The sequence below is a fragment of the Lontra canadensis genome, unplaced genomic scaffold, assembly GCF_010015895.1.
Source record: "Lontra canadensis isolate GAN:19392208 unplaced genomic scaffold, GSC_riverotter_1.0 scaffold54, whole genome shotgun sequence".
NCBI lineage: Eukaryota > Metazoa > Chordata > Mammalia > Carnivora > Mustelidae > Lontra > Lontra canadensis.
In genome coordinates this window covers 584,045-610,795 of record NW_022631048.1, presented here as the reverse complement: position 1 = coordinate 610,795, position 26,751 = coordinate 584,045, and the positions used below count along the sequence as shown (strand labels likewise).

Here is a 26,751-nt window from a genome sequence, read left to right as displayed (position 1 = left end):
TTTAACCATTTTTAAGTGTATGATTTGGCGACATTAAGTCCATTTGCATCGTTGTTCAGCCATTACCCCACCATCCAACTCTAGAACTTTCTGTCATCACAGACTGAAACTCTGTACCCATTAAACACTAATCCCCCTATCACCCCACCCCAACCCCTAGTCTCTTCTGTTCTACTTTCTGCCTCATATAAGTGGAATCTACAGTATATGTCTGGTTTATTTCACTTAGAGAACAGCACAGTTTTGTAACTTATATTTTCAAGATTTAAGTTCTTTAAAAGAGTGTGAAGTTAAAAAATGTTTGAAAACCACTGACTCTTTCTGAATTGTAACCTTTCCCACTGTTCAGCCTAGCTTCTTGGATCCCTCCCTGGGACATTCACTTGCTAACTTCTGGTTTGCCCCTCAGTCTCTAGAACATTAAACACAGGGGCTTATTGAGTGGATGAAGCTAAGAAACAGGAGGCCAGACTGATTCCTGAAATCACTCATGCATTGCTTCGGTAGGATTGTGGACAATATGTGATTTCTCTTGAGGCCACAGCTCCATTTGGGAGGTTTTTGCTGGTGCTGGGGGTCGGTTTGAGAGTGTCTTGGAGTAAATATTCTCACTGATACCAGCAGCCCCAGGAAGCTTCTCTGAGAGCCTGGTTTTCCCTGAAGACTTGGTTTTATGGGAGCTGCATGCCGCATGGTGTCGGATTCTGGGGCTGCATGCTTTTCAGTACAGAGCAAGAGTGTAATTGGATTTTGAGTTTTGGGTTGCTGGGCAGGGACATATACTTTTGTTTTAATGAAGAACATGAATGGGACATTTGCCCCTTTCCCCCCTGTACCTAGTTGAATGGATTTCAAATAAGAAATTTCCTTAGGTTTAATGAAATTTTTCTGGAAAGAGCAGTCCAGTGTCCTTTTAGAGTCTTGAGTTGGGGAATAGGAATCTAGGTGCAGGTCACTGGCATGGTTGTCAAAGCCTCGTTTTGCTGATGTTAGTAACTCAATATTCAGGAACAGTCAGGGGCGGAAAGGGTGTCAGAAGTCATTAAGTTCAGCCTTTAAGCCTCAGTGTTCTTACCTCGAGGGTCATTAGGAAATTCTAAGATGCTACATGCAAAGCATTTAGCATTGCGGAGATATATATAATAGATGTTCAGTAAAGATGTCAGAATGGTGACTGTTAATAATAAATGGAGTGTGTCCAAAAGAGAAGGATCAGGATGGTAAGTGGATGAGAACCAGGATCTGGGGATGGTTAGCACAGAGGAAAAACAATTTAGAAGGGCAAGCATGATACGTGTCATTAACTCTGGAGAACTGTCAAGTAGTAGAAGAATTGGATTTTTTATGTGTCTTATTGGTGCTAAGAACAAAAAGTTACTGTGGAGAGATTATAGCTCCAAATTAATGGGAATTTTCTAGTACTTAGAAGAACATTCAAACTAAATAGGCCACGTTGAGATTTAGAACAGATTCTTAGATTCCTCATGGGTAATGATACAAGTACAATAAAACTCTTAATTTTAGGTAGCATTCATCCCCATTTTACAGATGGCCTTTGAGAGCAGGAACTATATTGTCCACAAGGCATTCCACAGGCAGCCGGCCACCTTCCAGGCTCTTCTTAATTTTCCATGAATGAAAATAAAATTTTTTCAAACACCAGATTTGTGTCTCTGCTGCTATACAACTTGTGCCGAGTAATATATGCATCTAACTTGCTTTAAAATGTTTATTTTTTTTTTCTTGAAAAATACTAGTCATATCTAAAATGTCCTTGCCCCATTTTTTTGTTCTTTATCTCATGGATCGTTGTAAAATGCTTACATTCAGTGTCAGCATATTAGTTGTAACCTTTTATTGCTATTGATATCTATAAGTACGTTAAGTAAATCTTCATTTTGCTGACCTCTTTGAGGATGCATGGCATCAGCAGATTCTCTCTTTCACTGGACAGGTGAGAGATTAGCGGGATCAAGTCAATTTTTTCCCTTTTTGCTTTGTTTTCTCCAGAGCAGCAAGATTCATTGTCTAGCAAGGGGGAAACTGTGTTAAATGGCAGAATTTGTCTTCCAGTTAATGGTTTAAAGAGTGAATGTAAATTATGGAGGTGGTTTGCACAATGTCTGATAGGTACTACTCTAAGGGAATTCTTTTGTAAAAAGCTGTTTAAGCGAGACAATCATTTTGACTTCACCAGATTAATAGCACAATAATTAATAGCACAAGGGCTTTTCAGTATAAAAATTGGCTTATAGATAATTTGAGATGGCAGTTTCCTCTTCCCTTCCAAGATCAGTAAGTAAGGCTGCTTTGCCAGACCTATTTCCATTTTTAGCGAAAGAAAGAGCTTTCTGTGTACTCACACGATAGTTCCTGAGGCCATTCGTTAACCTGCTGTCCACTCGAGGGAGGTCAGCAGGAGCTGGGGGTCTGAGTGGCCCCGGAATAACCATCTCAGTCCTGCCAGATGTGGGAAGTTGTGGGAGGCCCACAAGGCGTGGAGTCTTTCAACTGTAGCTGCAGATTACTTCCCAGAAAGGGCAGGTGGATGTGGATGGTGGGGATGGGATGACTCTTTTCCCGTATTTTATTCTTTTGTCATCCTTCTGACTATTTTCCCCCTCTGTGCTTTGTAGGAAACTGAGTCTCTTGAGGAATCTACAGATGAGTCTGAGGTAAGATGGTGGTTCGGGAGCCTGAGGATTTCTGGCTCGCCATGGTATCTTGTTCTGCCTTATTAAATGAGACATTGCTGAGGATTGGGGGGTGAGGTAAAATAGGGCCATGGGTGATTGAGCCTTGGGGAAGAACGTGACAGTTGTCTTTAAAAATATTAAATGGATTGACTTAAACAGGAAAAGGAATGCTTTCTCCTGATCTTGAGTAGTAGTTTAACCCAAAGTCTGTTGGCAGTGGGAACTTTGATGCAGAGTTTTACAGACTAATTTTGACACTTAAAAAAAAAAAAAATCTATATTTTAGGGGCCCCTGGATAGCTCAGTTGGTTCAGCATCTGACTTGATTTCAGCTCAGGTCGTCCTCTCAGGGCTGTGAGACGTAACCCCAAGTTGGGCTCCGCACTGGGTGTGGAGCTTGTAAGATTCTCTCTCCCTATGCCCCTCCCCCCTCCCCCACTCTTGAGTGGGCTCTGTTTCAAAAATCAATCAGTCTGTTTTAAAACAACCACTGTAGGTTCTCTAATATTTATTCTTTCTTCATTCTTTTAATGAATATGCCATGTTCACTGATGTAATTTCTAAATCATGGAAATTATAGTTTATTTCATAAAATAAGAAGGAAAGTAACTACCTGAAAAACTGTTAAGGAGCTAAGTTGTGCTAAAGGTTATATTTTAAGGAGAATAAATATATAAAAAATATTTATATATCTATAAATGTATAATATATATTTATAAAGGTATAGTTATAAGTATATAATAAATGTAAATATTTATATATTTATAAAAATAGATTTTTTTTAAATTTTTAAAGATTTTATTTATTTATTTGACAGAGATCACAAGTAGGCAGAGAGACAGGCAGAGAGAGAGGAGGAAGCAGGCTCCCCGCTGATTAGAGATTCTAATGCGGGGCTCGATCCCAGGACCTTGGGATCATGACCTGAGCCAAAGGCAGAGGCTTTAACCCACTGAGCCACCAGGTGCCCCCAAAATAAAAATTTTTTAAAAATTTTCAAGACTATGCGTAAGATATAAATTTAAGTATGACACTAGTGAACTACCAATTTTACGGGTGGACTATTAATAATAATTACATTTTTTCCTTTTAATATTTCATTTAGCTCAGAGGAATGAAAAAATATCTATGATAACCTGCTGGAAATTCACACCAATGTGACTGTAACCAATAGAGTCTATACATTTAGGTTGATGCTGCATACAGTTATTATATGGATTTTGTTTGCTTGTTCAGGGAAAAGGTGGGTTTAAACGTATTCTTCTAGAGAACATCTTATATGATACGCTACTGTGCATTTGCAGTTTGGCTGTAGAGCCATGATTCCTAATATTTGTGCTGCTGAGGATCTCTGATCCTCTCTTTGGGGCTCCTGATAAGGCACTACAGAATTTGCTTATAGATACGGTATAATACTTGTTGATTTTTTTTTTTTTTTTGATAGGGAGAGATCACAAATAGGCAGAGAAAGAGGGGGAGCAGGCTCCCCGCTGAGCAGACAGCCTGATGCAGGGCTCGATCCTAGAACCCTGAGATCCTGACCTGAGCCAAAGGCAGAGGTTCAACCCACTGAGCCACCCAGGTGCCCCAATACTTGTTGATTTTTAATAAAATCCTGAAAAGCAATTTAGCTTCCCATTCTCATATTTGGAGATTTCCAGTTAACCATATTCTCAGAAACACTGGTATAGAATTCTGCAGTGTTGGAGCCCTGTCCAAGAATTTCATTTCAGAGGATGTTGGCAGCCACCTAAATAAATATTTCCACACATCCTTCTGATACTAAACGGATCCACAAGGAGAGCAAACGAGACACACATAACTCATCCCTCCAACGTAATCAGGAAACAGGGTGTGCTGTAAACTTCAGTGTAAGTGGGGGAATACATATCCAAAACCAGCAGAGCCAGCTCCGGATTGAGTCTGGAGCTGAGTCCAGAGGAGGCGAGTTGGAGATGAAGAGACTGTAGCTGAGTCCCAGCAGGAGTGGTTTCATGCAAAAGTGTCCCCTCCCCCAGGAGGGAAACGGCCCCACCCTGAATGGGCAGTCCTGAGAACAGGTCTGACAGCTGCTGGATCTGAGCACTGGCTGTTAGGGAATTTAAATGAGGGGGCTTGACAGGGTGTGGGACCAGAGGGGACAGTGTTGGGATGAGGCTGGTACTGGAGAGAGAGGGGAGGCATCCCTTGAAAGCATGGTGGTGACATTACAGGAAGGGGAGGAAATTAAAGGTACGAAGCGGGAAATCAGGATACTTGCATCCCCTCTCTCTCCCAGAAAAAGTACCACTTCCTAAAGAAGATGCACTTCATTTATCCGTGTAACTAAGAGACCTAGGAAACCTTTCAGATAACCTCGTCCTCTTCATAGGAGCACCTCTTGTTGCTGTCCTGGCAATCTGAGACTCGTAAAATTGAACAGGGATGGCAGGGAGCGTCCATTCAAAAAACTATGGTATGGAGAGCAAGTGAAAACCAAACATTTTCAGCTGAAACAAGCAGCAGCATAACACTCCATCATAACTTGAATGTCTTTAAACAAGCATTTGCAGATAGAGAAAACTATCTTAAAACAGAACTTTTAAAACTCAGAATAGAAATGGACCAAAAACTAGGAAGGAAGGAAATAAGAGCTGACCACTTAGGAAAGACATAGAAGGAGAGGATCATTCTTGTAAAGTTGACGAAACCGAAACCGAGACGCAAAAGGTAACCTGATCGTCTAATCTCAGACAGCTGGTTCACAGACGTGAGTTCAAACTCAAGCCCCAGATCTGGGCTCTTCCCATCATTTTTCCTGCTGGCTCTGGTGTCTTCTCCATCGGCTGGGACAGAGGGACTGTGGAGGCAGGCCTTGGGTTCATGTCTCAGCCATACTTTGTACCTGCTCTGTGGCCTTGCACGCAATCTCTCTGTTCCTCAATTCCTTCACGTGTGCCTTGTGGGTTGCCCTGAGGGTTAGATGAGATTGCTCTTTGCAAAGCATGTTGTGCAGTGCCTAGCACGTGGGAAGCCCTCCCCGAAAGCTAGTGATCCTCAGCTTCTATTTTAGAAGGAGCGCTGGTCTCCTCTTACAGCCTGGGGCTTCAGCTGCAGGGCTTGGGGAGACTCCCCGAGACTCTGGGACTCAGGGTGGTTACTCTCCCATCTGGGTTTTCGTGGGTTCATGGGCCAACAAAGGAGTCAGGCTGGTGATAGGCCAAGTTTGGGCTTTTTAGTATGGTGAGTTGGTTTATAATCCAGTCTTTGGAGCTGTTTGTTCTGGGTGTCTCAATTTGAATCACTTTCCAGATCCATGCTCGAGATTGTAAGACACTGTTCTGTTGCCAAAAAATCTTTATTTTTCCTTTTCTCCTCTTCCTCTATCACCCCACTAGGTTTTGTACTGTTGGTTCCCCTTTCACAGGGCGGACATTTCCTCCATGTACTTCTCCCTCTTTATTCAAGTGCTCAGATAGTTTCCATTTCTGCAAACAACAATGTTTAGTGTTTTCAACCATGAATTGTAGCAGTTTATCTGTTTTCCTTAGGAAAGCCACATTTCTTATAGACTGGGCCTTTATACTGAGAAGACCCTAGCGTTAGGTTTTTCTGAAACTATTATTTTTAAAGTTTGAATGTAATTTTAATTAAAAAATTGTTAATTGTGGTAAAATATACATATTTTATACATATAAAATATACATAACATATACATAACAAGAATTGCCATATTGGGGCACTTGAGTGCCTCAATTGTTAGGCCTCTGACTCTTGATTTTGGCTCAGGTCATGATCTCAGGGTCATGAGATTAAGCCCCTCTTTGGGCTCACGCTCAGTGTGGAGTCTGCCTGAAGTTCTCTCTCTCCCTCTTCCAGCGCTTGAGCTCTCTAAATAAATAAATAAATAAAATCTTTGAAAAACTTGCCATCTTAACCACTTTTAAGTGTATAGTTTAGCATTGTTAAGTACATTCACATTGCTGAGCAGCCTACCTCCGGAACTTGTTTATCTTGCAAAACAGAAATTCTGTGCCATCAAATTACAACTCCCTATTCCCCCACCAGCTTCTGGCAATCACCTTTCTACTTTCTCTGTCTGAATTTGACTGCTCTAGAAACCTTATATAAGTGGAATCATGCAGTATTGGTCTTTTGGGAACTGGTTTATTTCATTTAGCAGCATGCCCTTAAGGTTCATCCATTTTGTCACATAAGTCAGAATTGCCTCTTTTTTTAAGGTTGAATAATATTCCACGGTATGTCCATACCACATTTTATGTGTTCACCCACTGATGGACACTTGAGTGGCATTTACCTTTTGGCTTTTATGAGCAGTGTTACAATGAACATGAGTTTAAAAGTATCTCTTTGAGACATTTTGCTTTTAATTCTTCTGAATATGTACCCAAAAGTGGAATTGCTGGATCACATGGTAATTCTATTTTTAATTTTTTGAGGAACCACTATACCATTTTCTCATTTTCCATAGAGACTGCACCACTTTATGTTCCCAGCAGGAATGCATGGGGGTTCTAATTTCTCCACATCCGTGCCAACACTTGTTTTTTCTTTTCTTTTTTTTTTTTTTTAATAGTAGCCGTCCTGACAGTTATGAGGTGATATTGTGGTTTTCATTCACTTTCCTAATGATTAAGTGATATCAAACATCTCTTCATAAACTTTTTGGCCATTTATATATTTTCTTTGAAGAAATGTCTGTTCAAGTTCTTTGCCCATTTTCAAATTGAGGTTTTGGTTTTTGTTCTTGAATTGAGGAGTTCTTTATATATTCTGGATATTATTCTGTATCAGATAAAAATGGATGGATGGATAGAAAAGGATAGAGATATACATATTGTATTTATATATAATTCAGCAACCTGTGAATAGAATAGATGGATAGATGTATTGACATATAGATACAGATCTACAGAGTTGTGATTTAACTATGTCACTATAAAGAATATAAATAATGTAATATATAAAAAATATAAGGGTGCCTAGGTGGCTGAGTGTGTTAAGCCTCTGCCTTTGGCTCAGGTTATGATCCCAGTGTCCTGGGATCAAGCCCCGCTTCCGGCTCTCTGCTCAGTAGGGAGCCTGCTTTTCTCTCTCTCTCTCTCTCTCTCTCTGCCTTCTTGTGATCTCTCTCTCTGTCAGATAAATAAATACAATCTTTAAAAAAAGAAAAAAATATATATCTCCATATCTCAGTTATACAGTTCACAGTACTTGAATAATTTTTCCAATTCCATAGGTTTCCTTTTCACTGTTGAGTGTATTCTTTCATGCATAGAAGTTTTAAAATTTTGATATACGTCCAGTTTATCTATTTTTGCTTTTCTCCCTGTACTTTTCATGTCATATCCAAGAAATCATTGCCACATTCAGTGTCATGAAGTTTTTCCCTTATGTTTTCTTCCAACTTCTCATTTTGTGTGTTCAAGAAAGAAGTGTTAACTGCTCAAAATTGTCTTTGTTTTCTTCATTATTCTTGAAACCTGCAACCAAATGAAATGAAATTTCCAGGTGTAGTATAATTAATGTAATTGAAAGTGGTGTATATGTGAGCATGTAAACCTTAGGAGGATTTTAAGTTGAGCTTTGCTGTTAAAGTAGAAATTCAAAGCTGTATTACCAACCAAGAGAGTACGTTAAGCGTCTTGCCTTCGTGTTAATACTACATGAGTTTTGGCAGATTTTGTAGGATAACTAAAGTGTTCCTATTTTTTTTTCTAACATATAATCCACTGTGTATTCCACCTTGATATGATAAGCCAGACTGTTTCTTAAATGGTGTTTTACTTTCGAAAAGAGTAACACAGAAGTATGTGGTCAGAAGAACTCATTCTCATTTTGAAGCTCTAAGCTTCTGTCAACACTGGGGACAACTGCTTTGGTCTGGGTGGGGGCTGAGTGCTACAGGAGCCCGGAGGAATGGATGATAAGTCGGGAACGGCTTTGCTTGGGATCTTGAAGATTGAAATATGGAAGATAAATCTAGGCAGAGGCTGCCCCAGTCTTTGGGAAGAGACTGAGTGATGAAGGGGCACACACATTCTGCTGGCCAGCTGGGAGGCTCAGGGTGTGGCTGGAATGTGGAGGAAGCTGGGAAAATGAGGCTGGACGAAGAACTAGGGTGAGGTTGTAGAGCTACGAATGTGTCAAACCAGACAGTTTAGACTTGATCTGATGGACACTGGGGAGCCAGCGAAAGGCATGCTTATGGGGAGTGGGCACAGGGGTTGGTGACAGATGAGCTGGAAGGAGAGACCCATGGCAGGAAGTTCTAGTGCAAGCCACTAAAGAGATAACAGGAATGTAGGTGCCTGGGCTAGGCAGGAGCAGAAGACAAAGAGGAAATGCTTCTCAAGTTCAGTCAAGAGGAAGTGTGGATAGTATGTGAGAGTCGATCTTGGTAGGGGAGTCAAAAAGATTCCAAAGCGTCTAGTTCAGCTGTGTTGTAAGAAATTGAGTGAACTCCACTTTTAGGCAGTTAAAGGAAAAAGACATTTTAAACTTGAAGTTGACACCTCTATATCCAATTCTTTCTTTGAAGTGGTACTTTTCTAATCCATTGGTGACTCCTTTTCTAATTGTTTTGGTCAGGCTGATACAAATAATATGCTTTCATATTAAATATGGTTTTAAAGAAAAGCAAATGAGCAAGCTAATCTCTGGGATTTTATTTCTCAGAATCCTCCAAGGTACTTAGAGGAGGTTTGGAGCTCTCTTTGGAGCAAAGATGGTGAAGTGGATTGAGCAGTGTTCAGAATCTATTTTGATAATGAAGATTATTACAAAAACAAACAAATTTATTATAGGAAACAGCAGTTGGCATTTTGGTAAGCTCCTTAGATATGTTCATTAGCACAAGTTTTGGCCATGGTTATTGCTTCTCTTTTACAGATGAAGAAATAGACTTAAGAATGTTTAGGTAACTGCCAGGGACACTCACTGGTAAATGGATTTGAATCCCACAGTCAGACTCCAAAGCCTGGCCTTCTACCTTGTCCAACTTTCCTGTGAGCTCTCTGATTTTATTTCAGACTCTTCCTCTGTTTTCCTTTGTAGAATTAGACAAAATTTAAAAAAAAAAAAATCTCCCTTGGAACTCCTACCTATGTATAAAATGATATTTTGGGTGATGTTACAGATTTTGGCTTGTTGAACTAGTAGGAAAAGCAATTTCAGAATTTTTGAACTTTGCCTTATTCTCTAGAGAATAAAGATTGTCTTGCTAATTTACAGATAACATTAATAGTTATAATAAACTAATGTTTTGCCATAGAATAAATGATTCATGTAGAAAATAATTATAAACATTTATAAAATATAAAATAAATGTTAGTTACTAAGTTATATCCCCTTCAAAAAGTACATCCATCTTTGGGTGGGGGGAGTTGAGCTGCAAGAGTGTTCATTGCAACTTTGTTTATAATATAAAAATTTGGAAACAGGCCAAATGTCTGAAAGGAATTATATTATCTTTATAATTGATAAAAGCATTCTACAAAAATGTCATTTAGAGCAGAGGCTGGCAAGCTATTTCTATAAAGGTATAGGTAGTAAATATTTAAAGATTTGCAGACAAAGAATACTGAGGATATTATGTAGATATGTAACCATATGAAAATATAAAAACCTGCTTGAAAGCTGTATGAAAACAGGTATCCAGCTAGATGGGCTATTTGTAGTTTACTGATTCCTGATTTAGAGTATAATCCAGTTTTTTTCCACCCTCCAAAATCCACATGTAAGCACAGAAAAGCCACAGGACTATAGTGTCACTGGGTCATGTGATTCTTATTTTATTTATTACCATCTGCCTTTATTTTCTAAGTTTTTATAAATATGCATTACTTATATACTTAGCAAACTGATACAGTTTTTTTTAATGGAACAAATTAATCCCTGTACATATTCTTGTAGTCTTTTGAGTCGATGTTACAGAGCTTCTGGTTTGCGAAGCAGTGGGACTCAAAATAAAACTGCATGCCCTTCCTTCCTTACCTCACACTAAAACAAGGGAGTTAGGGAAAAGGTTTGGTTTCTTTCATGCTCTCTTTACTTCAGCCAATATTTTACATAAGGCAGAAATTGTTTTTAACGCTAATAGACATTTTTTCTTAAGTTTTTTTTTTTTTAAGTTTTAAGTGTTGAGAGAAGTATAGAGTCACATGCAGTTCTAAGAAATAACAAAGATTCTCTGTACCCTTCACCCCGTTCCCAAAGGGTAACATCCTGCATCACTCTGCTGCAATATCACAACCAGGAAATCAATATTGGTAACAGTCCAGAGACCCGACTCAGATTTCACAAGTTTTACATTCATTCATTTGAGCATGTGTGTGTATGTGTGTCAGTTCTTTGCACTTCTGTCATGTGTGAAGAGTCATGTGACCACAACTGCAGTCAAGATGCAGAACTGTTCATCGTGGTTCCCTTTTCTAGTCACAGCCACTCCCTCCCCCCAGCTCCGCAATCTGTTCTCCCTCTCCCTAACTTTGTCATTTTGAGCACATTATATGAATCGAACCATACAGTGAGTGTGTAACCTTTTCAGATTGACTTTTTCTACTCTGCCAATTTGTCTTTTAATTTTTGTGGTTAGATCATTCACATTTAAGGTAGTTATTGACACGTTAGGGCTTGAGTCTACCATCTTCCGTTTTCTCTTTCCTCTGCTTTTCATTTCTCTTATTTCTCGTTTCTTCCCTTTCTGTGGGTTAATTGAACTTTTTTTTAAGGTTCTAAAAATTTATTCATAGGTTTTTGGGTTTTTTTTTTAAGTGGTTGACTGTTCTTTTCTTTCAGAACTTGAGAAATGTTCTGCTATTTTCTACTGTCCTCTGTCATTTCAAATGACCATTATGTTGTCCTTGATGTTGTCCTTATGCTTCCCTGTAAGTAATTGTGTCCTGTTTCCCTGGCTGCTTTCCAGATTTTTTTTTTTTTTTTTTTTTGCCTTAGTTTCCAGAAGTTCAGTTATCGTTATGATGCCTCTTGGTGTGGATTTTTTCGATTTATCTTAACTGGAGTTTGCTCAGCTTCTTGAATCTGTAGGATTATGTCCTTCACCAGTTTTGGAAAGTTTTCAGCCATTATTTCTTTGAATACTTTTTCAGTTCCACTCTCTCTTCTCCTGGGACTTGAGTAATTTGAATGTTAGCCCTTTTGTTATTGTTCCATAGGTCTCTGAGACTCTGTTCTATGTTTTTCAGTCAGTTTTCTGTCTTGTTCAGGTTGGGCAAATTCTATGGATCTGTTCTCAAGTTCATTGTTTATGTTCTTTCTCATATCCTCTCTAATGTTGATGCCATCCACAAAGTTATTTCTTTTGGTTATTTTATTTGCCAGTTCTAATGTTTCCATTTTTTGAAAAAACTTCTATTTCTTTGCTGAGAAAGCCTATTATTTCATTTGTTTCAAGAGAATTTATAATTGCTCTTAGAAGCACTTTTGTGATGGTTGCTTTAAAATCTTGCCAGATAATTCTAACATCTGATTCATTTCATATATATATGCATTTTAATGAAGACCGTATTTAAATCATGAAGAATCATCAGTTTAATTTTTTTTCAGGTCCATTTACGTGCCATGTGTTGTGCTGAGTGCTTTGAGTGGATTATTTCATTTTAAGATGAGCCACAGTCCTATCAGGTACTTCAGTATGCAGGAGAAGTTGGCTATGCCACAGTATAGTTCCAAAACTGTAACAGCTTAACACAACAGAGATTTATTTCTGAGTGTAATCAGTAGTGCAGAGAGAAGTTGTAGCATCAACAATACAGAAATGTCATCATTTTCCATAGGGTCTTTCCTATTAATGGACCAGAAACAATATGCCGTGGCATACTTTGGCCATGGAGCTGGAAACTGAAGCAGCTCTGCTTTGTGGAGAGATGTATTTTCTTAAACCTGGCTTACTTCGAATAGGTGCTTGGTGTATTATTTATTTAGAAGTATATTCCATCTTTCTTCAAAGAGCTTAGTGTGCTATACAAAGAGCTTTGTAGGAGAAGCATCAAATTGTTAGCGTAACATTTCAAGATGAAACTTGCACAGCAAAGGGAGAAATAACAAGGGAAACCACCAAACTAAGGAGGGGGCGGCAAGGAAGGAGAAGAGCACTGAGTGAAACAGAGAGGTAGTGAGTGCGCTTTGTACCAAGTGCGGGTTCCAGTGAATGCGGGCCAGTAGCTACACCAGAGCTCATTCTGCCTGTGTCCATTACTTTGAAGTGAAGAAATCATGTAAATCATTGTACGCTGGGCCTGTGCCTGGCATGTAATAGCAGAGAGAGTTAATTAGTGTCATCGTTCTCTTTCTTTTTGCTACCATTATTAATAAATGTGCCTGCTAAAGAGATGCCCATTCAAATCTGGCTCACTTCTCGCAGATATGATCAGAATACCTCGAATATGTTAGATATATTAATTTTAATAAGTGGACAAGTAGCTCAACCTATTTAAAGTAAACCTACATGCATTTTATATTGAATGAGAAATTAATATTAAAATAAAATGCAACTTCTGGATGCATCAGCCACCAGGATTGTTCTTTTTCAATTTTGTTAAAATGAAAAGCAGTCATTGTGAGAAATCAAGAGATAGCTTTTTTAATCAGAAAATGCATCACAGAAAAATAATTTATTTATCTTTCCTGGTGGTTAGAACACTGTGAATCATTTATTGAAACTTAAATTGATTCTTTACATGTATTAATTTTAATAAATTTAGAGCAACTAGTAACTAAAATGGTAATGTTCCTTGTTAGGAGATTGATTGCTGAGAAAAATGAAGCATGGGGTTATAATATATCCTTCCAAATAGCCTTTGGATCAAAAATTTGCTCTTTCATTTAATGAGCTATTAATATTAACAGGTTTTGCTGATTATTGCATCACCCAGGCATGGATAAACATTCTCTTTGAAGCATATATTATAAAAATTATATGTTTGGAAATGTAATAGAAACTTTCCAGGTACAAATATAGATTTGTGAACCTGTATTTCTGCCATTTGTTAGAGATTGAAAAGATGAACATGACTCTGGTATGATATATCTTTGAACAGAGTTTATAATTTCAACTACCTAGGGGAGAAATTATTTTAGGCAGTCCAAGATAGACTGATTGATCATTTTACTTATTTGGCAAATATTTATTGGGTACTTTTATCTTGTGGGTGCTAGGCTATGCCAGTATTTTATGAAGGAGGCAGACAATAAAGAAAAACTTACATATTTGATGGTAATAAATGTTGTGGATAAAAATAACATTGGATTAAGGGATTGTGGAGTGGGCCGAGGTGCTGTTTCATCCTGGGTCCTCAGGGAGGGCCTCAAATATGACATTTGACTAAATACATGGGAGAAAGGTTTTGTGGGTAAAAAGAAGAGCAAACACAACACCTTCACGTAGGGTTGCTGGACGTCTTTGAGGATGCGAGGGGAGCTGAATGTTAGGAAATGAAGTAGCTAATGGCTAGAACAAAGAGACTATAAACCAACTTATGGACTTGGTTTCTACCCTGAGTAAGATAGGAAGCCATTGGAGGCTGTTGTTTTAGTGAGAGCGCTCTGGATGCTCTTTGAAAAAAGTCTTGGACAGCAAGTAGGGAGCAGCAAGACCAGTTATGAGGCTTTGGCAGAGCTCTAGCTGGAGGTGAGGAAGGACTTAGGGTAGTTTCTGAAGTAGAGCCAGTAGATTTCTTGACTAGGACACGGGGCTGTAAGTGGAAGAGAGGAGTCAAGGGTGAACAACTAGAAAGGTGGAGTTGTGAACTAAGATGGGATAAGACTGGCTAGTGCTGGTTTTGGTGCTCAGGGTAAGGTGTTGGTGGGGTATTTCAGAAGTTCCATTTTGGCTCTTTTAAGTTGGAGATGTCAATTAGGCATCCAAGTGGAAATTTCAAGTATGTAGTTGGGTAAAGAAGACTAGTGCAGGTCTGGGCTAGAGATAAGAATTTTTTTTGGTAAGATTTTATTTGAAAGAGAGAGAGAGCATGCACATGTGCACAAGCGAGGGGCAGGGGTAGAGAGAGAAGCAGGCTCCCCCTGAAGAGGGAGCCCAATTCGGGGCTCCATCCCAGCACCGGATCATAACCCGAGCCAAACGAAGGCAGATGCTTAACGGGCTGAGCCACACAGGTGCTCCGTAGGATAAGAATTTTTGAGTCAGCATTTAGATGGTGTTTAAAACCATGAAACTGGATGACATCATTTAGGGTCTGAGGTCAGATAAATGAGAAGCCTGAGGCCTGGAGTTAAGGGTTACTACAGCATTTTTGAGATCTGGTAGATGAAGGGAAATCAGCAAAGGGCACTGAGAAGAAGTAGCTAATGAGTTAGGAAGAAAGCAAATGAGAGTGGTGTCCAAGAAGCCAAGGGAGGAATGCATCTCAGGAAGAAGGGCATGGCCAGCTGTGCCAAGTACCATGGAAAGGAATAATAAGAGGAACTTTAGAGACTTGCCCTTGAATTTATGAAGGTGAGGCCATTGGCCATCCATATAGGAGCAGTTGTGGTGGCTCATGGCAATGGGGGTGGTGTGGGGCCTGGACTGGTATGGGCTCAAGAGAGATTGGGTTGGCAGAATGTCTTTCGTGCTCTCAGAAATTCTTGTACTGCCTGTCTCAAAATGGTGACATGTTGAATGCTTATAATGTGGAGTGGCTGTTGAGGGAGATAATGTGTCTTTAGCACTTGGCCAGTCATGAGAAGGCATTCATTAAACATGCTGCTGCCACTGCTTTGTTATTTTTATACCACTTCAGTGCCAGGTTCTTTCATGAGGGCTGGGCCCCTGTCCCTGTGGTCTCACTAGCAGAGCTGCTTGTGAATGAATAAATGAATTGATTTCACAAATCCTTAGAACAGTTACATGAAACTGGTTATAGTTCATATATATATGAAACAGTTATATGAAACTTTCTGTTCTTATTTTGGAAATTATAAAACCAGGACTTTAAGAGATCCCTTTATCAAAAATGGATATCAAGGACCTCCTGACTCAAGCTGAGAAATGTTTTATCCCATGCCGTCTCATCAAAAGGATCATGGTTTAATTCAGGGACAAGCAAGTGAGAACTGTCTTTTAGCTTTGGCTTGAGGGCATCCAGCTCCATACCCACTATTATTTTTATCTTCTCACAGTAGCAGGCAGAATAACGGTAGGGAGAGTCATGGTCCTCAAAGATGTCTGTGTCCTAATCCCTGGAACCTGTGCCTGTGTTATGTTACATGGCAAGAGAAATTAAGGTGGCAGATGGAATTAAGGTTGCTAATCAACTAACTATAAAATAGGGAGATTGTTCTGGATAATCCAGGTGGGAACACTGTAGTCACAAGAATCTCCACAAGTGGATGAGAGGCAGAGGAGGCCAGAGTGATGTGATGCGGGAAGAACTTGACCCACCTTTTTTGGCTTTGAAGGTACAGAAAGGAGGGGGCCCACAGCGAATAAATGCAGGTGGCGTCTAGGAGCTGGAAAAGATGAGGAAACAGATTCTCCCCTAGAGCCTCCAGAGGAATGCAGCCCTTCTGTGTATTGATTTTTGCCCAGTGATACCTGTATTGGACTGTAAGACACCAAACTTGCGTTGTTCTAAGCCACTGAGTATGGTAATTTGTTACAGCAGCCACAGGAAACAAATACAGTAAATAATGTGATTGGATGATCTTATCCCCTTAGCACTTTTCATTCAGCACAGAAAACAGTTGAAATGAAACTGCTGATACTTTTGGGAGCTGTGTTTATAAAAACGTGTGTGTCTCTTCTGATACTGGTCCAAGAATGTTGTTTATATAATCATTGCACTCGGCAATTAGAACCTGATTCTACTGTCAGGACTTGAAAACATTCCTTTCTCTGAAGACTCAAGAAATGCTGTAACAAAACTAATTCCTAAAATCTACAGATTTCTTTTCTTCCATGAGCTATTTCAGTTTTAGTGCAACCGTTTTTAAGTATAAAGATTCATAGGTGTCTGCGTTACCATCATTCTTTACTTTTAGAATATGATTGTTTTCTCCAAAAACCTCAGTGAATGAAATAAATCCCTGAAAATAGTATCAAAAGGGATGAGAGAGAGGAAACCTTTGATGAAGCTAAAGGTTTTAGGCTGTTGTCATCATTTCCATCAGTGATCGGGGGCGCCTTTGACATATTTGGTCTGTGATGTTGTAGGAGTGCTGACACCACTGACTCCAAGATGTTCGAGAGAACAAGATGTTCTCTCCTCTGGCTTGCAGGGGCGCCAGGGTGTACCACTCTAGATAACTAGTAGGGATCCGCTGGTGCACAGGTGGTGCCACTCTAGATGACTAGTAGGGATTCTCTGGTGCACAGGTAGTGCCACTCTAGATAACTAGGACAGACCCTCTGGTGTATGGGTTGTACTACTCTGGATAACTAGTAGGGATCTCTGGTGCACAGGTGGTGCCACTCTAGATAACTAGTATAGACCCTCTGGTGCACAGGTGGTACCACTCTAGATAACTAGTAGGGATCGCTGGTGCACAGGTGGCACCACTCTAGATAACTAGTACGGACCCTCTGGTGGTGTCACTTTACGTAACTACCCTGTGATCTCACTACATGCCCCTCACTCTATAAAAACTGTGGATTGAGGTCCAGGCTTAGGTGGAGAGTATGTGGTGGAGAATATGAGTGGAGAATAGTAGTGATGTAGTGCTCTGGATCGTTTTTCTGCCTCCCACCATTACTTACCAGTAAGTTACCCTGAATAAAACTCTGTGTAAATGGTGTAGAGTAGTTTGCTTCATTTCTTTGGCATTAAAGTGCCTTCTGAGTCTGGAGATCCTTTACTGGGCCTCCTCCAGCTTCTACGGGTTAGTTACTTCAGGTATTTGCAGACTTCCAGTAGACACCGTGGCATTCCCTCTCCGTTCCCTCATAACAATATTCACACTTGGGTGTGTTTGAAAACATTTTCTTAATGGTGTGGCAAAATCAAAAGTAATGTATCTTCATTTTTTGAAGTACTGTAAAACTAGGAGGTAATTAGATTTGGGTAATTTTCTCTCTTTTTTCCCATCTTTTTTTTTTTTAATGACATTAGTGAACTTTACCAAGATTTTTCTCATTTCTCATTATTTATTTTTCATATCTCTTACAGCCTCCTTTAGATTTTTTTTTTTTCCTCTTTGAATGCTCCATTGAAAAATGTGTTTCAGTGTGGGAATTTGTGCCATGAGTGTTGAGTCCTTTTAAAGTGCCTGTGAGGCAGATCTGCTGGAGGGAGCAGCACTGAGAAGAGTTAATCTCCATTTCATCGGGGAAGGACAGAAGAAGAGTTAGGGTTAGGGTTGAGGAGTGAGTGCCGCTCCTTAGTGCTCACCAGTCAGGGGCAGAGCTGTTGCTGCCCATTTCTCTAGTGAATGGGGTAGCAAAACCTCAGAGGGTGAGTGCTGCGACTAAACAGTTCCCCCTTCCCGATGATTCCAGTGGCCTCCACAGTTTCTCACTTGGGGCTGTTCAGTTCTGGAATTGCTCTCTCCTTTTATACTGTCTTCGAGGCTCATTTGGGCTTAAGAGGCCAGCAGCCCACACAAGTTTTCTGTCTTGGCAGGAGCTATGTTGTGTATCAGGCAGCGTTCTGTAGAGAAACAGAACCAGTAGCCTCTGAGAGAGCGAGAGAAAATCTGAGAGAGGCCAGTGGGATCTGAGAGAGAGAGAGAGATTTGTTATAAGGAATTGGCTCATGTGATTATGGAGCTGGCAAGTCCTCACATCTGCAGGGTAAGTCAGCAAGCTGGAGACCCAGGAGAGCCAGTGATTTCACAGGCTCGACACCAAGAAAGAGCCTGTGTTTCATTCCGATTCGAATACTGGAAAAAAAAGCTGCCCAGTTTGAAGGCAGTCAGGCAGAAAAACTCTCTACTACTCCAGAGCGTCAGCCTTTTTGTTCTATTCAGGCCTTCAACTGATTGGGTGAAGCCCACCCATGTTGGGAACGACAGTCTGCTTTAATCAGTCTAGCAATTTAAACGTTAATTCCTCACAGATACACCTGGAGTAATGACCGACAAATATCTGGGCATTCAGTCAGGTTGACACAAGATTAATCATCACAAACCTTAAGAGTTCTGTTCTTTCCCTGTAGTCACATCATCTTTAATTAAGACCCTCAACAATGATACATTGTTTTCCATTGTCTGGTCTTTTATTTTGACTAAAACTTCCAAATCAGGTTTTGGGTTTTTTTGTTTTTGTTTTTGTTTTTTTTAAGATTTTGTTTATTTGACAGAGAGACAGCAAGAGAGGGAACACAAGCAGGGGAAGTTGGGAGAGGGAGAAGCGGGCTTCTCGGGCCTTGATCCCAGAACCCTGGGATCATTACCTGAGCTGAAAGGCAGACGCCTAACAACTAAGCCACCCAGGTGCCCTAAATTAGTTTTGAAAAATAAATCGATAATAGACACCGATGAGTTTCCTGTTGTTTGTCTTCATTGTTAAGTGTCATGTTGGCTTTTGATTTCAAATGTTCAACTCAGCTTTTCAAGAAAGAAACCTTTTTATTTACTGAAAGTTCTTTGTTGTTGTTTAAAGAATCGGAAATATCGGAAATGAGGGTTGAACTTTAAAAATGCTCTTTTAGTATCTGTCATTTTGGTTCGACTGTTTTTCTTTGGCCTCTCAAATGATGAAGTCCGATTTCTCACGGATCAGACTGAATAGTCTTTGCATTTCTGTGATATTTGATCTTAAAAGTTTTCTATTAATACATGCGGGGCTTTAATTTATGATGTTCTGTTTAGAATTTTTACATTTAAGTTCTGACCTGACGTGACTGAACTGTTTTTTCCTCCTCTATGATGTTGGGGAATTTTGGTGTCAGGGTTATGCCACTTTATTTTTTTCTTTAAGATTTTTTTTTTTTTTTTTAATTTGAGAGCGCGTGTGTGTGCAAATGGGGAGAGGGACGGGAGTGGGGAGAGACTCCTCAAGACTCTGCTGAGCACAGAGCACAATGTGGGGCTCAGTCTCCTGACCTGCGGGGCAATGAAGAGTCCGCCCTTTAACCAACAGAGCCACGCAGGCGCCCCTACCGCCTTTTCAAAATGAATTGGGAGGTTTTTATTATTTCCCTATTATAGGGCAGTTTAAATAGCTTAGGGACTTTCTGTTTGAGGGTTTTTAAGAGAACGTGCAGAAACAGTCTAGGCCAGATCTCCTTCTGCAGGAGATGGGCAGTACTGGGATGACTTATTTTCTCAGTGTATTCTGTGGTTACCTTATGCTATTTGTCTTTAAAAAGTGCTAGCCCTTGAGCTTATTAATGATTCTGTTTTCTGTTTTACTGTTGCATTCTTACTTTAACCTTTCTAGAGTGTTCTCTGGTTCCCTGCACTGCCCCCCTTCCTGCTACCAGTGTTCTCTTGGTCCTACAGTACTTACTGCTGGGACTGTCAGACCATCAGTAATGCCCTGCCACATGTCAGTGGCTTTTGGTCTCTGCCGGTAGGAGGAGGATGTGGACAGATGGAGGCTGGGGCCGAAAGTGCAGGCGTCAGGAAATAGTGGGAAGAGGTTGCAGAAAGTTCCCTCCTTCTGGAGAAGACAGTCCCTAAGGGACATGTGGTTGAGTTGGGCATCTGGTCGAGTAGGACAGGCTCTGGGTCACGGGCACGGGAGGGTTGGTGAGTGGGCGAAAGCAGTTTTTGACTTTTGTTCAGATTGTATTTCTGTGAAGCAAATCAAGGGGTGTCATGAACTCCCATTACTTGAATGTATGCTTGAATGTATTAGTCTCTCCTTGATTCTAGTTAACACTTTGTCTTAATTGTTACTGCTACTGTAGGTTTTCATCTTTATTTTTTTCTTCGTGGAAAGTTTTGGGACACCGTCAGTGACTTTGGTGGGGGGACCAACCAGGTGCTTCTTTTGCATCTGGAATATGGAGTGTGCAATTGAAAGATGTTTGAGAAATACTTAATCTCCTCTAAAACGTAAAATAATCTCAGGGACTGGAGCATCTTTCTTGTCCATATAACAGTAAACATATAAATTATAAATGTAAGTTGTTCATGAAAATTGAGTTTGTAAGGTCTCTTGTAATTGGGGGTAGAGCTTCTTTTCTGTACATTCATAATTCTGATTTCTACTGTTTCGGAAGAGCTACGCTCTTCCCTCTGTTTAGTGTCTCCAGCTCCCAGGCTCCTTCCACCCCACCCCCCACTCTGTTTATAAAATAACCCATAGTTTAGGTGATCTCTGCAGTTCCTTTTGGCTGATAGCTTATGATTTGGATTTTCCTGTGTGGAAATCCAAATGAGAATGTCTTAGAAAAGCTTCTTACTAAACTCGGTCTGTTGGTATCTGTTGGTATCGCGGTTTGTTTTCACTGGTCTTTATTAGGTACCCACAGTTTTGTTAGGTGAAGTTCAGAACAATGAAAAGGCATAAACCCTGCTTCTGAGGATCTTGTGATCACCAGGGGATATTGGGAAGAAAGGAAAAGAGGGTTATGTTGGCTTTAGTGGCGGAAATTGTCCACCTGAATGGCATACCTTGAAGATTGGTGAGGTTATTCCATATGGCTGGAAGGAAATGAAAAGCTTATTTGCTTTTTCTGTCCCCCCCCATATATTCTTATCGCTCTCCCAATATAAAATAAATGATGGGAGTTGATCCTGTTTTTGGTATGTGGCTCAGGGCATGGGAACTTTCACCTTATTTTTTTCCGCCTTGAATTGAACATGAAATTCTGATGCTATAGGGCAGAGGAGAGACCAGGGTTTATGAAGACTGCATAGCCTGTGAATCTTAAGTAGAGCTCTTCAATTATTAGAGGTTCAACTTTTTCTCCCTTTTCTACTCAAAGTGTTATGGTAAGGAAAGCAGCTTTAAAAGATAAGAATCTTAGTTCAGTAGGTAGAGTTTGGAAGATTGAACAATGGCTTCAAAAACAGTATTTATTTCTATAATAAATGTAATACATGTTTACCTTTGAAAGTATAGAAAATATTGGCAATAGCTCGCAGTAGTGATTATTTGTTATTTTCTGTAATGGCTGCAGCAACCCTGTGATGTGGGTCGTGCTCTTTCCCCAAGTGGACAGATGAAGAAACTGAGGTTTAGGAAGGTCACTATTTTGCTGCTTATCCTTCTGATTCCCCCCACCAACAGAAACTTGTTCAATACTTCCCTTTGTTATTAAAGGTCTTTGAAAACAGATTTTAATGTCCTTAGAACATTTAATCTTATGAAATTTATTTAACCCAGCATCTTAATCTTGGGACTGTTGGCATTTTTCTCAGGATAATTTTTGTTTTGGAAGATTGTCCTGTGTATTGTATGATGTTTAGCATCATCTCTGGCCTGTACTTACTAGGTGTCAGCAGCATCTTCTCCTCCCACTCAGTCGTGACAACAAAAATGTCTCTAGACATTGCCAAATAAATGTGTTGTGGGGATAAAATTACCCTTGGTTTGAGAACCCCTTATTTAACCATATGTATTTTATGCTTTTAGAAATATATGGATATGGTGGTGCCTAGGTGGCTTCAGTTAAGTGTCTGACTCTTGGTTTTAGCTCAGGTCTTGATCTTAGGGCTGTGAGATCGAGTCCTATGTCAGGCTCCGCTCTGGATGTGGAGCCTGTTTAATAAGATTCTCACTCTCCCTCTCCCTGCCACTCTCTTTTCCTCTCTCCCTCTCTAAAATTAAATTAAATTAGGGACACCTGGGTGGCTCAGTGGGTTAAGCCTCTGCCTTCAGCTCAGGTCATGATCTCAGGGTGTTGAGATCAAGCCCTGCATCGGGCTCTCTGCTCAGCGGGGAGCCTGTTTCCCCCTCTCTCTCTGCCTGACCCTCTGCCTACTTGTAATCTCTCTCTCTCTGAGAAATAAATAAATAAGTTCTTTAAAAAAAATTAAATATATAGATATGAATAGACTCATTGTGAATTATCTATATGAAAAAGCGGACCCATGTCATCTAGATTATATTTATCAGCTCTAATTTCACCTGCTTTCTTTGGTTAATATGTTTTCTGTAATAGCAGTATTGCTTGAAAGTCAAAATTTAACAACATCATTTGCATTCATATAAGAATGTAATTGCTTATCTGTCACCACTCTGATGGAAAGGCATCCTGGGAGCTTTGACCACAGTTGTTTTATTGTGGATGAATTCCATTATCTCCATGTCACTTTCTTAAAAAGTTTGGTCATTGAGGCCGCTATAATACCTTGTGTTATTAATGGAAACCAGAAGTTACTATTTGACTTATTTATGTAGTTTTCTTGATATGTTTTGACATTTTGGAAGGATATATAAAGCTGTCTTTCCTACCAGCCATCTTTTTTGTGTGAGGAAAATTATTTTCTGTAAAAGAACTCTAGCCTACAATAATTAATGGTTGCATTTGCCCTTTTAAGGAGGTAGCGTTCATTTGAGGGGAGGTGGTAAGCAAAACAGGGCTAATTGGAATCATTAGTCCTTGATTAGTTATGGATCTTATGTTCATATGTTCATCAGGGTCTTTGTGCAGGTTTTTCTCACCATAGATCTCTTTTATTCTTTAGTGTAAAGTTCAAGATTGACATGACGTATTTGGGGATGTCCTGTAATGTGCATGTATATGCATATATGTTTACTGATAACATTGTAGTTTCAAATACATGTACTTAACACAATAAAATGTATAGTTCTTGACTTTGTTGATAATACCCTTGTAGTCAATAGAATAAGTCTGTTTCTTAAAAATTTGTTAGTCATGTTTTAGAGATTCAGATTATGTGTTTTGATTGACTTACGGTATAGTTTGAATTGTGCTTTTAAAAAAAAATTTTATTTGTATTTGACTCAACTTTTTTTTTTTCTCTTCTCCCTGTGTCTTTTCTATTGAATAGTGATTACAAAAGATTTCAGTATGTCATGGGACTTCTTTCAAAGTGAATTATTTGGGGGTGCTTGGTGGCTTAGTCAGTCGAGTGTTCAACTCTTGATTCTTGCTCAGGTCATGATCTCAGGGTAGTGAGATCAAGTTCCATGTCATGCTATATGCTGGGTGTGGAGTCCGTTTCATATTGTCTCTCTCCCTTTCTCCCTTCTCCTCTACCACCAAACAACAAATAATAACAACAAAACCAAAAGTGAATTATTTGTAAAGAAGGAAAATTTTTTAAAATATGGAATTTCTATAATTCAGATATTCTGAAACTAGATTTCAGTAGGTTTTTTTAGTATCAAACTTACAAGGGTGTCTACCAGTTTTGAGTATTTCAGTTCCCCTTAAGCGAATTAGAATTCTATAGAGAATGTTCTGGCTTTTCTTTTATACCTTCATACCCATGGTTGATGATTCCTTTGCTTTTTATTAACACTCAGTTTTTTACCCTGGAAGTTCAGACTGCATTTTTTTTTTTTTAAACAATGACTTTTTTTTTTTTTTAAATGTTTCTAGTGTTCCTATTGTATCTGGCTTTGGATTTGCTCTTTGTCAGATGCAGTGGTGACATGAGGCCCAGTAAACCATTCATCTTATCATAATTTCTGAATGTTCAGCTGAGGTCTTTCTCATAGGTGAAACTGGAGGCCATCTTGGTAGAGAAAGGTTGTAATTCGTCAGGGAGTGCTCACGTGTTCATATTTTCCACTGGCTTTACTCGGGTCTTATAAGATAGTTCACCCCTCCTTTTCAGTTTTTCTGGTATTTTATTTTGGGGGGAAAAAGAAACCCAACAACAACAACAACAACAAAACCCAGTGCATTTTAATAAAGAAATAGTATCCAGAAATAAAATTTTAACTTCCATATTAAGAGTAACAATAAAAAAGTGTAACAATCTTTCCATTTAACTCCCTGAATACATACATATGACACATATTTTTTAAAAGTAAAATTCAGATCCTCCTCTGGATTGTAACATTGGTATATAAAATGTACTGGTGTGTGAAAGATATGGAGAAAGTTAAAAGAGGATGAAAAATTGGTTATAAACACCAAAAAAGTTTTTCTTGTACATGAATTTTAAATTATTAGGTGAAAAGTGCAATATTCTTTTGGGTGTGCACATCTGACTTAGGTGATAGGACTTCTGCCATGAAAATTTACCCTACAGTGTTAGTAACAAATTACTAAATAGTTTTTCAGGCAGAAATCTTTAATTGCCCTAATTTGTTATCCACAAAAATAATTTTTTTGCTTTTAAGTACAAGCTCTGTAGGAATGACTGTGAGATGAAATTTATTTTCAGGTAGTGTTTTAGAATCCTACATAGGATGGTTTAAAGGACTTGTCTTTAATTAAAAGCGCTCTACACTTAGTGAAAATCCATGTTAGTTGAAGAATTGATTCCTTTTAAAGGAAAGCTGCAAATTTTTCTTGTATGGGTAAATGTCAGTCTGTTCATATCTTCGCTTAGCTGCAAGTCAAGACTTGTACTATTCCACTAGGTTGTCATAGAAACGCAGTTAACTGTCATCTCAACTCAGACTGTTGATGGTTTTATTTGTAGCTTTGCAAGATTATTAAAATTTAACAAAAATTATTGATTGCCTTTTATTAACACTGGGTTGTTTTCCATGGAAATTAAAACTGCACAAAAACCTTTCTTTCTGCTTAATTTTTTTTAAAGGTGAAACTATTGAATCTGCTTGATTTAAAAAAAAATTATTTAAAATGTGATATATAGTCTGCGGCAGTGGAATAACTTCCATGAATTGTATTTTTGAATCATTTTCCATTTCCTTTGTTTACAGCAAGCAGAAAAAAAAGCCTTAAAAATTCACCTTTAGCTTGCTTTTTAACTTAACATAAAAGATACCTGTCAGAAAAGCATGAAATGCTACATCAACTGCGTAATATCAGAGTTTTCATTTTATTTATGGGTTTTGAAGCCTAGCACGAATGCTTCAGTGAGCTGTGTTGTGAAAGTATTTATTTTTGTATATTTATGTGAGAGAAATTATTTGGTTTTCACTTATAAATAAGACAGGCAAACCTTATTTACAGTAACTTTATCTAATGGTCCGTGGATGAGTGCTTTTATGCAAAACAGTCAAGAGGCTAGAATTAACTTTTCACATTGGATGCACATTTGATGTCCAGACTCGAGCAACCTGTGGCATCTTATTATAAAGACCAGCATTCAGGATCCAGTTTGTATTTAACACATTTACTTGAGAAGGCACACATCCTCTTTGCCACATTTAATGTTAACTTTTTAAGGATTTCTATTTCTTGCTTGTAGGTACATAAGTAGAAGTGTTTATTTGTTGCTTTTTGTAATTTTCCTTTTTGGAGGTTTTTTTAGATGTAATTAATTAGCTATTTTAACAAGTCAGTTTTGACATACGATGGCTTCTGGGGTTGGTTATCGTCAGTTATCTTTTTAAAGAAATATAGGTGGTTGTTTGTTTGTTTGTTTTGTTTAATGTCGAGCCCGATGTGGGGCTCAAACTCACAACCCTGAGATCGAGACCTGAGCCGAGCTCAAGAATCAGATACTTAACCAACTGAGCCACCCAGACACCCCAAGTAGTATAGGTCTTTTAGATAACCATGCCTATTATACTCCCTTCTGTCACTATTTGTTTTTAAAGTTATTCTTGGAAAGTTTGACAACTGATAGCTGGTATATACTGGGAAAATAAATTTGACAGCTCATCAAAGGCATGGAATATTGATTTTATTAAAAGATTTTATTTATTTGAGAGAGAGAGGAAGCACAAGAGCACGAGTAGGGGTGGGGTGGAAAGGGAGAAGCAGACCCCCACCACTGAGCAGGGAGCCTGATGTGAGGCTCGATCCCTGGGCCCTGGGATCATAACCTGAGCTGAAGGCACATGCTTAACCAACTGAGCCACTCAGGCGCCCCTACTGATTTTTTTAAACCATCTTCATTGCTCTTAATTTTATTACTTTTGTAGCAAGCCTGCACAGTGGCCCCCAGTAATCCTCACCTATTACCCCTGCTCTTGTGACCCCTTCTCCCACACTGAATTGTGGCTGACCTGTATGATCAGTAGAATATTGCAGAAGTGTGACCTCTTAGGCTACGTCATATTCAACTTCGCTTGCTCTTGGATCACTCATTT

General features: G+C 39.2%; 1 protein-coding gene across 4 annotated transcripts in view; it reads left to right on the top strand.

Moving 5' to 3' along the window:
• The window catches only part of VPS41 (VPS41 subunit of HOPS complex), a 168,946-nt gene that overhangs the window by 5,419 nt on the left and 136,776 nt on the right, over nt 1-26,751 (top strand). For 3 of the 4 annotated variants that reach the window (XM_032874943.1, XM_032874941.1, XM_032874944.1), the window contains exon 2: nt 2,637-2,675. The exons of the other annotated variant lie outside the window; for it this stretch is intronic. In XM_032874943.1, coding sequence (XP_032730834.1) covers nt 2,637-2,675 — 39 coding nt within the window. The remainder of the gene's footprint in view (nt 1-2,636; nt 2,676-26,751) is intronic. 4 annotated transcript variants of the gene reach the window in all.